General features: G+C 43.1%; 1 protein-coding gene across 1 annotated transcript in view; it reads right to left on the bottom strand.

The window, feature by feature from the left end:
- Window positions 1–15,014, bottom strand: part of LOC148518859 (pregnancy zone protein-like) — a 178,516-nt gene that overhangs the window by 141,323 nt on the left and 22,179 nt on the right. Inside the window, exons 5-7 of the mRNA XM_088476942.1 lie at window positions 10,869–10,889; window positions 9,642–9,798; window positions 3,550–3,634 (exon numbers count right to left, since the gene is read on the bottom strand). Coding sequence (XP_088333068.1) covers window positions 3,550–3,634; window positions 9,642–9,798; window positions 10,869–10,889 — 263 coding nt within the window. The remainder of the gene's footprint in view (window positions 1–3,549; window positions 3,635–9,641; window positions 9,799–10,868; window positions 10,890–15,014) is intronic.

Below are 15,014 nucleotides of genomic sequence, written 5' to 3'. Positions count from 1 at the left end.
GGCTGTGCCCTTTCACGGAGCATGTATAATACACTCAGTGGGCTTATGCCCTGTCACGGTGCTTGTATAATACACTCAGTGGGCTATGCCCTGTCACGGAGCTTGTATAATACACACAGTGGGCTATGCCCTGTCACGGAGCTTGTATAATACACTCAGTGGGCTATGCCCTGTCACGGAGCTTGTATAATACACACAGTGGGCTATGCCCTGTCACGGAGCTTGTATAATACACTCAGTGGGCTATGCCCTGTCACGGAGCTTGTATAAAACTCAGTGGGCTTATGCCCTGTCACGGAGCTTGTATAATACACAGAGTGGGCTATGCCCTTTCATGGAGCTTGTATAATACACTCAGTGGGCTATGCCCTGTCTTGGAGCTTGTATAATACACATAGTGTATTATACAAGTGTATTATACAAGCTCCGTGACTGGGCATAGCCCACGGAGTGTATACAACTCCGTGCAAGCCTGAGCATAGCCCACTGAGTGTATTATACATGCCCTGTCACGGAGCTTGTATAATACACTCAGTGGGCTATGCTCAGGCTTGCACGGAGTTGTATACACTCCGTGGGCTATGCCCAGTCACGGAGCTTGTATAATACACTCAGTGGGCTATGCCCTGTCACGGAGCTTGTATTCACTCAGTGGGCTAAGCCCAGTCACAGAGCTTGTATAATACTCAGTGGGCTTATGCCCTGTCACAGAGATTGTATACTACACTCAGTGGGCTATGCCCTGTCACGGAGCTTGTATGCACTCAGTGGGCTTATGCCCTGTCACGGAGCTTGTATACACTCAGTGGGCTTATGCCCTGTCACGGAGCTTGTATGCACTCACTGAGTTTATGCCCTGTCACGGAGCATGTATAATACACTCAGTGGGCTTATGCCCTGTCACGGAACCTATATAATAGATACAGTGGGCTTATGCCCTGTCACGGAGCTTGTATAATACTCAGTGGGCTTATGCCCTGTTACGGAGCTTGTATAATACACTCAGTGGGCTAAGCCCTGTCACAGAGCTTGTATAATACACTCAGTGGGCTTATGCCCTTTCACGGAGTTTGTATAATACAGTCAGTGGGCTTATGCCCTGTCACGGAGCTTGTATAATACTCAGTGGGCTTATACCCTGTCACAGAGCTTGTATAATATACTCAGTGGGCTTATGCCCTGTCACGGAGCTTGTATAATAGACACAGTGGGCTATGCCCTGTCACGGAGCTTGTATCACACACTCAGTGGGCTATGCCCTGTCACGGAGCTTGTATAATACTCAGTGGGCTTATGCCCTGTCACGGAGCTTGTATAATACACACAGTGGGCTATGCCCTTTCACGGAGCTTGTATAATACACTCAGTGGGCTATGCCCTGTCATGGAGCTTGTATAATACTCTCAGTTGCCTATGCCCTGTCACGGAGCTTGTATACACTCAGTGGGCTTATGCCCTTTCACGGAGCTTGTATAATACACTCAGTGGGCTTATGCCCTGTCACGGAGCTTGTATAATACTCAGTGGGCTTATACCCTGTCACAGAGCTTGTATAATATACTCAGTGGGCTTATGCCCTTTCACGGAGCTTGTATAATACACTCAGTGGGCTTATGCCCTGTCAGGGAGCTTGTATAGTACTCAGTGGGCTTATACCCTGTCACAGAGCTTGTATAATACACTCAGTGGGCTATGCCCTGTCACGGAGCTTGTATAATACACTCAGTGGGCTTATACCCTGTCACGGAGCTTGTATAATACACTCAGTGGGCTTATGCCCTGTCACGGAACCTATATAATAGATACAGTGGGCTTATGCCCTGTCACGGAGCTTGTATAATACTCTCAGTTGCCTATGCCCTGTCACAGAGCTTGTATACACTCAGTGGGCTTATGCCCAGTCACGGAGCTTGTATAATACACTCAGTGGGCTATGCCCTTTCACAGAGCTTGTATAATAAACACAGTGGCCTTATGCCCTGTCACAGAGCGTATATAATACTCAGTGGGCTTATGCCCTGTCACGGAGCTTGTATAATACACTCAGTGGGCTAAGCCCTGTCACGGAGCTTGTTTAATACACTCAGTGGGCTTATGCCCTTTCACAGAGCTTGTATAATACACTCAGTGGGCTTATGCCCTGTCACGGAGCTTGTATAATTCTTAGTGGGCTTATGCCCTGTCACAGAGCTTGTATAATACTCAGTGGGCTTATGCCCTGTCACGGAGCTTGTATAATAGACACAGTGGGCTATGCCCTGTCACAGAGCATGTATAATACACTCAGTGGGCTTATGCCCTGTCACGGAGCTTGTATAATACACACAGTGGGCTATGCCCTTTCACAGAGCTTGTATAATACACTCAGTTGGCTATGCCCTGTCACAGAGCTTGTATAATACACTCAGTGGGCTATGCTCAGGCTGTCACGGAGTTGTATACACTCCGTGGGCTTATGCCCAGTCACGGAGCTTGTATAATACACTCAGTGGGCTATGCCCTGTCACGGAGCTTGTATACTCAGTGGGCTTATGCCCAGTCACGGAGCTTGTATAATACACTCAGTGGGCTATGCCCTGTAACGTAGCTTGTATAATAAAGTACACACAGTGGGCTTATTATGCCCAGTCACGGAGCACACACACTGGGGACAGATGTTATTTTTTTTATAATATATATAATTAATAACTCCAGCAGCAAGAACACTGCCTACTCTATCTAACTCTAGTCTGCAGTCTAATCTAACTCTAGCAGTCTAGCACAGTGCACGCACTAAGTCTACTCTACACTCACTAACCGCGTGACACGCGAAATGGCTCCGAATGCCAGGTGCCGCGCCTTTTATAGAGGCCGAACGCACCCGGCTCTCGCGAGGTCTCGCGAGAATTCGACGCCGGACGGGTGACGTTCGGCCTCGAGGTGGAATCCGAGTCAGGCGGGAACACCCTAACTTGCGTTCGGGTGGACTCGGATTCCTCCTGTTCGGAGCAGTTCGGATTCCTCAGATGAAGTACTGTAGGTAGAGTTATGGGTGCAATCATTCTAGCTAAACAATATAACCATGGTGCTGCAGTTTATTAAGGGAGCAAGCTGACCTCATTTTGATACAGGATACAAGCATTGGGATACTTATTTCTTCTCTCTCAGGTCTCCAGGGACCCCACAAGAAAATGCGGCTCCACTGCTGAAACTTCACAGGTTGCAGCCCTATGGTTAAGCACCAGTTATGACCACAGGAGAGAGGAGAAAGAGGCACACAGGTATGAGGAACCAGATGAACTGTAAATAAGTAGACTGGAGAGTTGAGGCACCTGGAGGTCAACAGGAGTGATGACTGATGTACAGTACGTAGCTCTGGGAGGCACAAGGCACCAACAGGTCAGCCAATTCTATATAGCACTGCCCCTGAATGTTTTCTGAGCCTATCACTTTGTATGTGAATGTTTTGTCTGCTGGTACTGTGTGTAAGTATAAATAAAATTTATTACAGTACTATAGCCATGGGGAGAGTGTGAGTTTGTAAAGTTATACTGTATCATTACATCTTACCTTCCACAGGACTCCAGGAGAAAAGAATTATCTGTCATAGATACATTGGACGGTAAATTAATTTTTACTTCAAATCTTTTTGGTACTGAAAGGAATAGAAATTAAAATTAAATAGCACATCTCAAGCAAAAAATCAGAAATGTAAACATTTTTTTTGTATATTACCTGCCGACCTCATTCCTCAACCTGAAAACTTCATACTTAATTTTTGTAGATACATTCATGACTTTCCTCTCTGTACCTACTAAATTAAAATTACAGTAAGCTATATTTACTGCTAAAACAATAACCCGCATGTAATCTATGGTTATTAACTTAGAATTTTAACTGAAAGACAGCATAGTTGTAGAGTTTTGAAATTTATTTCATGAAAATTACTGTAGCCAAAAGCTTTTTCGTAGTGTGTAGTTTACATTTTTCTTAAATTTAAATGTATTAAATATGTGTATTCAGCAGATTTTATACCATGGTGATTTTCATGTATTGTGGTAAAGCTCATTCTCTTAATAAATATTTATTATTATTATTTTTTATTTATAATTATTGCTCATTCCTTTGGAGTTTGTATTATATTATATACCCTTTTATTCTAGTTATGTATCTGTCTCCTGCAAACAATATTATTATATTAAGGGTATTCAGATTATATTATTGTAGTTTTGTAAACAAAATAGTACTACAAATGGTTAATCCAAGGATGTGTTACTTCTAATTACAACATGTATAATGTGTCGCACTGTGGGCCGGATTCAGACCCGTTCACTCGGCACGATCGCTCGAAGCCGGACGATTGTTGCAAACTGCACATGTGTATAAGCCGCAGTGTGCATGCGCGAACCAGTCACTGCGATCAGGAGACGATCTCTCTCTGCATATTGCCAGAGCACTAGTTTGAGTGACAGAATGGGGCGTCTGTGGGTGGTGACTGGGGCAGGTCTGTGTAAATGCCACAGGGCGTTTTTACACCAACTTTAGGGTGTGAATAATTAACACGTAGCGTCATCATACGGGTCATACGAGAGAAACAAAGGCAGCGGTGATCACAGTGCTTGCGGTAGCCTAGAGTCTACCTTAAGCACTGCGTGGTGGTTCGATTTCGCCCGATGGTACCAATGTTTTCATACACTTCCTGGAGATGACGTCTGAAAGTGGGCGTCTTTACTCCTGGCTGGTGGGTGTCTAACTTCACCCGGCGATCGCACGTTCAGACATAAGAGGCGTCCTCATACCTTAGTGTGCGATCGCATCATTTGCATATTTTTGTTCCTTATGGCAGTGAACGAGCGCAGCCTAGCGAACGGGTCTGAATGAGCTCCTGTGTCCCGTGCAACTCTGCAAGCGCTGGGAGTCTTTTCTGCATCTTTTTTCGCTGAAAATGTGTTTAACTCACAATCCTATTAATTTAATATGCGACACTGAGATATCTGTGTGCACCTGAATCTGTATATGGAGCAAAAAGGAAATCAGAACGAAAAAAGCTGTGGCTGCTACATTGTAGCACTTCGTACAGTATACAGATTCAGAGACTCAGTTGCACACAGATATACAAGTGTCGCATATCAAAAGAATCAGCACAATGAAGTCCATACTTCCTTGCACGAGTCCATGGGGAACACCACCGGCGGGTTAGACAAATTCTTGGAAAAAAAATGCAAAAAAGATGCCCCACGCTTGCAGAGTCTCATGGGACCTGGTACGCCGAGAGGGGCTTTTTGCCTCAACTAAAGAAAAGATGTTTAAGGACATATCTGTATATTAATTTTTTTTCAGGTGTATATATAGTTGTGTTTTAAATAGCTCTCTTGTTTTAACCACCATAGATCTTATTATTTACAATGCTGAGCCCCAGATGCTGGGGTCGGGTACATCAGTGAAATCCAATATGTTGGATTTCACAGATTTGCTGATCATGATCTAAATATGATCGCATTCAGCAAATTGGGGATTGTTAACATGAAGAATTTCACAGACTCTCCATCGGATCGGCAAACAACAATGACGGCTGATCGACATTTCCGACCGGCGGATTGGCGGTACCAGTCTGGTCGGGGAGTCATTACACAGCAGGCAGATGTATGGGGGCTTTTAGGGTAAGCCCATTCTGCATCTCAGCGGTTCCAGATGAAGACCAGAGGGGGAAGGGGGGTGTCATTAGATTTTACTCACTGACACTATTGGACTGGCTCAGTGTCCACAGTGAGGGAGTCAATGGAACTATGACCCATGCAGCGTTGGACTTAAGATAAACATGTTTCCAGGTGTCCTGTATGGTTTGTGCCTAGTGTAGAGCAGGTGCAAGTGTACACTTAGAACAGTGACTAGCAGCAAGCCAAGCATATACATAGGGGTGCAGACGCACCAAAACATGCAAACACCTCTGCATACAGGTGACTAAATGCATTTTTTCTTTGCACACAGTTTAGCAGCGATTTCTGTTGAACTCATTAAGACCAAAACATCTGATTCACCTGAATAATAACAAACTTACTGTAAACTGATTTATATGTTTGCAAATATCATGAATGGCATAATAAAATAAATTGGGGAAAATGTGACTAAATAAATTTACCATGGTCATTCTTGAAGTGTCCATACATTTGGTATTGCCTAGTTGGGACTGAGGGCCTGATTTAGAGCCGGACGCGCTGAACGAGCGCCCGCTCTGAATAAGGGCGTTTTATTTTTTTAATAGTGCGGCCTCTTGGACGCTCGCATAGCTGTGGGTTACCACCCACAGCTTAGGCGAGCGTCCATGATGATGGTCGCGATGGTCAAGACCATTGCGACCATCGGGCTTGCGACGAGACCCTTGCGGTAGGGTCTATCAGAGCCAAAAGCACTCCCACTGACATCACTAGTGATGTCAGTGGGGCCGGCCCCAGACGGTAGGCGTTCCCATGGGAACGCCTCCGTCTGGGCAGCTACGCCCCCGGCATGTCCACCAAAGGGGCGTGCTGTCACTCACCATCGACAGCACGCCCCCTTTGTAGCGAGACCCTGAGCGACGGATTGCCCGTCGCTATCCGGGTCTCGCGCATGCGCACGACGGAGCAGCCTCTGTCGTGCGCATGCGCACTTGCCCAACATCGACCCGCTGGCGAACACTCAGCGCTCGCGAGCGGGTCTGAATCAGGCCCTGATTCAGAGATGGACGCTAATCTGTCAATCACTTTGTGTCCAAAATCCTCACTACGACCGACCATCAGTAAACCATCACGACACAGACGCATGTGCAATAGAAAAACCATCAGACAGCTGCACATGCACCCACCTCCAAATCAGGCCCTCTGTGAAAATATAGCAATTCTGATACCGTTTGCTAACCCTATGATGGATACTGTATCACTGAGAGTTGTTGCTTTTCGCCTTGTCGCAACTCTCGGATGGGTAGTGGATGCTGCACAGTATTTGGGTTTGGCGAAAGACCTATTACTGAGGCGTGGAGTCTAACATGCCGGCGGTATTCTCCAGGGACCCCCGCAAGGAGGTTTGGGCTTAGCTTCATCCAACACGCAGGTGGCGGTCCTCAGACTAGGATCCCTAATACAGGTGCTGGTGCGCTCTGGATGGGGTGGAGTATGATGAAGGCATGTAACGTAGTAGACAAGCCAAGTTAAAACCAAACGGACAAGATGGTACCAGGGAGCAGACGTATGCAGGTCGTGGAGTATAGCTAAGGTCAAACCAGAGTACGAAGCGCAGTACCAGGAAGCAGACGAAATCGGGTCATGAACAAGGTCACGGACGAGCAATGAAGTCACAAACAGGAATGCCGGAGTAAGGTTTCGGAGCCTATACTCACAGGAGTGCACCCTGAGTCTCCTTTATATAGGGGAAGGTTGAATTGGCCGCCTCCTGTGACTAGGAGGTGTACTTGGCCCTATAAATTTTCCTGCAGGTCAGCGAGTGCACCCCTAAGGGGATCCGCAGCCACCTGCACTCACAACCACATCAACCTGGCAGGGAGACGTCGGAGGAAAAACACTAACGGGCACCGGGGACTTCCCACCCACTGCACGCCGTCGATCCTGACCCCAGTGCTGCCGGACCCAGTAAGTGACCCCTGGTGTCCGGCACACTGTGACACCCCTTGAAAGTCATCACTGCCTGCTCCCACTAGCTATGAATTGCCCACCTTTAACTATGCCCTTAATGCCTGTTTTTTTGTAATATTTTTCTTCTTTTTTTGCTGTGTACTTATGCGATTGTGTGCTGTTCTTGTGCTATGTTAGTTGTTTTAAAGTGTATTCTATATATGGTGTTTAAACACTGTGGCACATATTAGGTAAATAGTAATGATATAAATACAATACAGGTTAAAATAGCATATTTAGGAACAATATGCAGCAATAAAATGACAAACTAGGTAGGACAATACACAAGCAATTATCTATCTTGTAGTGCAATATGTGAGACGTCAAAGGGATGGGAGGTAGTTTGACACTCATTGAGTCTGTGCACAAAGTAAGGGCGAGCTTAAGCTGGCCACACATCTAAAGATTATCTGTCCAACCAGCCAACTAGTTGATTGGTTGGAATGAAAATCTGGTAAGGTATGAAAGCAAATGACAATCAGCAATTTGCTTTCAAATGCTGGAAAATGGACAAAAACTGTTGTTTGAACCAATTGTTTAGATCAAACATTTAACAAACTTGTCTGACGACCATTTTCATCTGTTTTCTGGCATTTAGGAGCAAATTGCTGATCATCAGTTACTCCCAGACGTTGCCAGATTTTCATTCCAACCAATCAACTAGTTGGCTGGTTGGACAGATAATCTTTAAATGTGTGGCCAGCTTAGCATCAGAGTTGCTGAATTGACTTGGAGACAAAAGAAAAAGAGCACAGGTGCCATGGATAGTACTAATGAGAGAACAAGAGGAGAGAGGGACCTGCCTGTGAAAGCTTATGTACTTATTTCTGCTGGTTTTGTTGCTGCGTGCTGGGGGGAAACATGTTTTCCTTTTTTCTCTGCAGTCCAGAGTAATCCCCTCCCTTTAGGAAAACCATTAGGATCAGCAGCTACTATTTTGTATTTCTGTTCTGAGAGGCATGGATGGTACCAGCTTTGAGAGGTTCCTGTGCTGGTTCCTGTATTGATATTTGGAGATTTCTGGGGTACCTCCTATGTGAATTGGCAGTCAACTTAAATATATTTATGTATGTTCTATTATCATGTGGCACAACATTATGCAATTATGACCCACAGTGGGTGCTATTAATATGTAGCATTAAGGATGCCGGTACAGAGGAATCTTGACGGCGCCCTGCGCTTAACCATGTATTGGTTTCTATTATCATGTAGTATTCAAGTTTTTCTGCTTTTTTAATTTTTTTTGCAGTGTGCTGATGGGAAACTTTTTTTTCCTGTAGTGCAGAGTAAGCCCCTCCCTTTACAAGCACTTGTGAAAACCATTAGGATTATATGAGTAACCACTATTTTGTAATGCTTATATACTAAAGGGAAGGGAGGACAGTTAGAGGGGTAACTGGGAAGAAGGGATGGTTAAGGGTCTAGAGCAGAGGTTCCCAAATTCCACCAATACAGTCCAGGTTTTAAAGATATCCATGCTTGAGCCCAGCTGGTTAAATCAAATTGACTGAGATACTAATTAAGTTACCTGTGCTCAATAATGGATATCCTTAATCCTGTACTGCAATGGCGGAGTTTGGGAACCTCTTGTGTAGAGGTTGGTAAAGCTGGTAGTCTTTAATGCAGTGATTCCCAGACTCTGCCCTCACAGTCCAAGTTTTCAAGGATATCAATGGTGGTAAAATCAAACTGATTGAGATACTAATTAAGTAACCTGTGCTGAATCATGGATATCCTTAAAACCTGGACTGTTAAGTTGCTTTGAGAACCAAGTTTGGGATCCTCTGCTATAATGAAAAGATTTGTTTTGACTGAGTGCACCTTTGATACTAGCATACCTGTTAGAAAGTCTGATTTGGCAAGGAGTGCATTCCAGAGGTGTTTCCAAGGAGGGGGGGGTGGGTGGAGGGAATTTCATTTTAAACATGCCATAACATTGTCATTTATTAAATATGATATACTAATATAACGCAATTATTTATTTTTCTTATAACTCACCATATTCAGATACAGTAATTTCTTTTTCACATGCAGAAGGTAAGATAATTTTATATGTTCCAAGAGATAGCTCATTTGCCAAAGGGAAGCTAAAATCCGCAATCCCTTGGTTAACAGGTACATTCAGCCATTGTCCTATGCGGTAACCATTTGGGTCCTGTGAGCAAATAGATTAACAGTGGAATAGTTTAATATAATGTGGAATTAGTATTTATTTCTAAACTATAGCTGGAAAAACATTAGAGGGGCGATTCAGACCCGGACACAACACAGCGCACTTTCACAGCCGTCAGGGGCAGGGTATGCAAATTCTGCAATCGCACGGCAAGGCTTAAGGATGCCCTCCATGTCTTAAAGAGCGACGGCAGAGAGAACGCATGCCAGTCTAAAGATGCCCACTTTTCCTTCACAGCACACGTCATCTCCAGGAAGTGTATGTGATATAAGTAACATCGAGAGCCATCGGAGCTGCTCGTAGCCCTTGAGGTAGACCCTACCATGCTGCAAGCACTGGGAGCACTGCAGGCTGAAATACAAGCAGGTGACGTGTACAATGACGCCTCCATGCTAATTATGAACGCCCATAAAACGCCTTTAGGACGCACAGGCACGCCTGCGTTCACACATCCACACCCCCATTTTCATACACCTTCCCCTGACACCACCCCCAAACGGCACTATCTGTCACTCAAAGTAGTGCTCAGTCTGTGTACTTCCAGAGGCTGATTCCCGATTGCTAAGACTGCTTGTGCACGTGCACTACGGCTTATACGCATACACAGCATGCAAAAATTGGCCAGCTATGAGCGAACGCTGCGCTGCGTCCGGTTCTGAATGAAATCCTGAATGAGCTTCTAGGTCCCCAAGGGCCAAATGTAATAGGGTGAGAGTTTAGAAGAGCAAACTCCCAGCAAGCTCTCACATTGGTCAAGTTTTATCTTAGAGTATTTACTGTAAGTATTGAATTATTATGCATTTTTTGTTGTCTTTTTGTGGCAAACAACTGAAGTATAGTTAATTCGATATGAATTTAGCAGCTTCAGTCCAATATATTAGAATAAGTAGAATAATATTAATAAAATAATAAAGAAAAGCAAAAATGAGTATACTATTTTTATATGGACATAATAATGTAATATAAAATCTGGTAAACTTGTTTTTCCATCTTCCTAAGTAACTAGTTGAAAATTCAAGACACAGAAAACATTAATGTACAGTAATACCTACCGTCAGCGCAACTACAGCAATCTGAAAGCAAATAAATAGAAAAAAGACATATTAAAGTAAAAAACAGTCTGAAATAATCAAATATTTTAACCTATATACAGTACAACTCATATAGTGCTGTAGTTAATATCTGCTCTGTCTTAGCCCAAAAGTGTGTGTGTGTATATATATAGATAGATAGATAGATAGATAGATAGATAGATAGATAGATAGAAAATAAAATTGAGCCAGCACATCCAATTATAGAAAAAATATTTACCCACCAATACATATAAACATGATTGCATCCATTTATAAAGCAAACACGATGATGAAGGTGTTGGGTTAACATTGAACCGGCTGTAGGGTTATTTGCACTGGACGATGACTCATGATTAGTATATACCTGTGTGATGATGCTGCTAGGCTCTTTATTCGACCATGTGCTGATTGTTTACAAGTCCCTCCAAGCCTGAACATTGTTTGGATGTGCACTATTTTTGCACTTTATAAATGGATACAGTCATGTTTATGTGTATTGGTGGATAAATATTTTTTCTATAATTGGATGTGCCGGCTCAGTTTTTTTATTTTGTAACCTATTTAAGTGCCTTGCACTCCGTGCTTTTAAATCATACCTACTGATATCCTGGCTGCCCCTTCCGAGAGGGAGCAGCCAGGTCGGCCTAGCAGGGGCATGGCCGGGATAATAAGTGCTGTTTAGGGGTGTGGCTAGGGGCGGAGCCACTCACTCTTGTCATTTTGGCCCCGCCCCCGCTACACAATGCCTAGATTTCCGGCATTGTGGAGCAGGGTGCAGGGTTATGATGACGCGATTCAGAGAGAATCATGTCATCAGCCCCCCTCCACTGTGGGTGTTTGGATAAGTATTGCGGGGGGGGGGGGGACTGGTGGGGCCGGGAGACATGCCTACTATTCTGGGGGGCCGGGAGCAGCACCCGATTGTCAGGAGGCACCCGACCAAATCGGGAGAGTAGGCATGTATGTTTTAAATAGGAGTGCGTGCTGCCGGTTTAATGCAGATTCTATCTATCTATCTATCTATCTATCTATCTATCTATCTATCTATCTATCTATCTATCTATCTATCGTACATGTGATCATTTACAGACACATACAGTATGTGGAGAGCTCACTCTCGTTCATAGGGTGCAACAGAAAGTCTGTTTTGTCTGTACATCACAAGTGGGTTTCCTGTTTTGTAAACTTGATATAAGCTTTTCCATATTTTCCGTGCCCAGAAATATAAATATATTCTTTAGCAAAAGAAATTTAGAGTTCTATAAACTAAAAGGCTTTTTGTCTATTTTCTGGGTGTCTTTGGTGGAAGGATTCATTCTAGATCCTTCCTATGGTTATATATGGTCCATACTTTGTAGAATAAACCACCATCTTCATTGATTCATTATAAAAGAAAGGATCCTGTGGTGTGACAATCCATTACATTGCTTATAAGAAGTGCCAGGTTTTGGACTTATCTGGATAAAGCTCTGTCCCTGCAAATCCCATGTGCAGCCTTATCACTGTATTTTTTTAAAAAAATACAGTGAGAAGGTGCCCACACATGCGCCAACCGGTTCACCATACACCAGACATTTATCGCAAGCTCTGTCCCTGCAGGGGATTTTTGAGAAATCCCTGTGATATTGCCAATATTTGTAATGCACATTTAGGTTATAATCTCACACTACAATCTGCATTTCAAATGCGGGTTGCAGTAAATAGAGCCTAAGACCTTCGTAAGAAGTGATACAAAGAACTCAATGGGTGGGCCATCATATGGGCCTTTCAGTAAGGGCTCTCTTATTGCCTCCACTCCTGCCTCATGTGGGATCACTATGTAAAGTGAACACACATCAAGTGTGCCAAGTAGACAATCAACAGATAACCATCAACCAATATGAGACCCGTCAAAAACTTGCCAGTATCTTTCAAAAAAAGTCTTGGTGGATTTCACAACTGGCTGGAGGAAGAAATCAATACAACAACATGTACGACCGAAAAAAATCTGCTAGGGGATCGGTCCGACAGCGAATTGCACAATATATTTATTACTTCCTCCAGCAGTTTGTGAAATCCACATGTCAATGTCACAGTGGAGTGATTTTTTTGCTATCGTGCATGTGCTAAACCCACAGTGTGCACACATGGCAATGGGTTTGAAATGGTGGATGCAGTGAGGATTTATTTGCAAAGTGAGGGACAGGTACTCAGCATTTGGCGCAGGTAACGGGGAGTGGGAGGGGGGGTAGATGAAAGCAGGCACCATTTACTGGGTGTGTCCTAGTCAGCCACTAAGAATTCACACACAACTGGAGAGGCCCAAGCATCTTAGATGAAATGCTCATCCTGAGACAGCATAGGCTTGCTCAGAGGTTCAGTGTGACACATGTTCCTTATGTTTCTGCTTGTACATGTGAGACTCTGGCAGTGGGTGTCTCAGTGCCCATGACAGTGGCTGACTATTAACATATTTTTGCAAGTTGGATGTGAAGATATCACAATTGTGCATGCAGTTGCCTATATATCACGCCCATCGAGAGGTGTTTTGTAACACTCATGTGGGCAAAAACAAAGATAAAGGGGCTCATTTTATAATGAGTTTTATCATTCACAACGAGTGACAAAACTTGTTGCGTATAATAATGATGCTCCAGCCAATAAGCTCCCAACTGTCATCTGTTTGAAAAATGACAGTTGGTTGCCAATTGGCTAGAGCATCATTTATCTTATGCAACAAGTTTTATCACTCATTGTGAATGATACAACTCGTTGATAAATGAGGCCCTGAGTTAGATCTAAGTAACAGTTCAATAGATGTAAGAACCTCATGATTGCCAAAAGGACAGAGAGCATGTTGATCATTGTTGGCATATAGGAAGTAACAAATGCTTTAGCCTGCATACCATGCAGAATATTTTCACATATAATTTTGGAACCAAAGCTACCTTCTTTGCTAAATAAAATGGCTTTATTCAATGGAATAAAAAAAAATAATGATACAGTTACAGAAAATAAAAATTCCTTGAACCAGAAAATGTTTATTTGGGAAAACACTAGAGTCTTGATTGGGTATGGGTGATATTGATAAAGAATTTCAGGACAAATAAGTACAACAAGAAAATTATTGAAGAGTCACTCTTTCTGCCCTGGTGGGTTTATTATTATACTTTGTTTATCAGGGTAGTCCTATAAGTGGAAAATGTTTAAATATTATTGAACTTATTTCAAATTATTACCCCAATCTGCCTGAACATCTGCATGCTACCTCTCATCTGATATTCAAAATTAATATTTCAACATCATTGTGGGGAAGATTAGGGAATAGATCCTTAATGACATCAGAGAAGCAAAATAGTTTTCTATGAGGTTTGACTGTACATGGATGCTATCCTTTTAGAACAGCTCTTACAGGGGTATTTAATATGGGTGCGATAACATCGTTTTTGCGTTAATATCGGAGCTATGACGTCATTATCGCAGGTTTTAGTTTTACACTGTATTCAATATCAAAGACTTATCGCAGTTTTGAAAAGTCTTTGATAAAAAACGGGGATAACTTTTCACCATTGAATAAGTGTCGAAAAAAAGTGCAGAATTGGGGTTTAGGGGTGCAGGCTTAAAAAAAATAGCCTGCACCCCTGGGACTGACATTTAAAAGAGAACTGTGTCAAAAAGTTTTAAAAAAAAAGGGACACACTAAAAAGTTAATTTAAAAATTGGGGTGAAAAAAAAAAAATGGGGAAAAAATTGTTTAACAATAGGGAAATAGGTTCAGGGCTATTCTGCAAGTATGCGGGAGGTGTTTTGAAGAATAGAATTATAGCGGCAGGTGCACAGATGCAGAATTTTTAAAAACTTACTTTAGGAACATAAAAATATGCTAGTACCCATTTTCATGTACCCCAAATTTGATGGGACCACTTAAAAAACGAAAAAAATAACCTAAGTGTTCTTCTGCATCACTTCTTCAATGTCGGGAAAAAAACACCTGCTGCGGCTATTTAAATCCCCGACTTTCAATTAAAGGCTAAAATGGGGGTACCCATTGTGTTCCCCCATGTTTTTACAACTTTAGGGGGGTCTTACAATCATTTTAAGGAAAAATTCGTAACTTTACGCAAATCCAACTTCGGAGTTTCCCGT

The sequence above is a fragment of the Taudactylus pleione genome, unplaced genomic scaffold, assembly GCF_031769625.1.
Source record: "Taudactylus pleione unplaced genomic scaffold, aTauple2 ptg000198l, whole genome shotgun sequence".
Classification (NCBI taxonomy): domain Eukaryota; kingdom Metazoa; phylum Chordata; class Amphibia; order Anura; family Myobatrachidae; genus Taudactylus; species Taudactylus pleione.
Note: the sequence above shows the minus strand (reverse complement) of the source record. Positions and strands in the feature narration are given on the sequence as shown.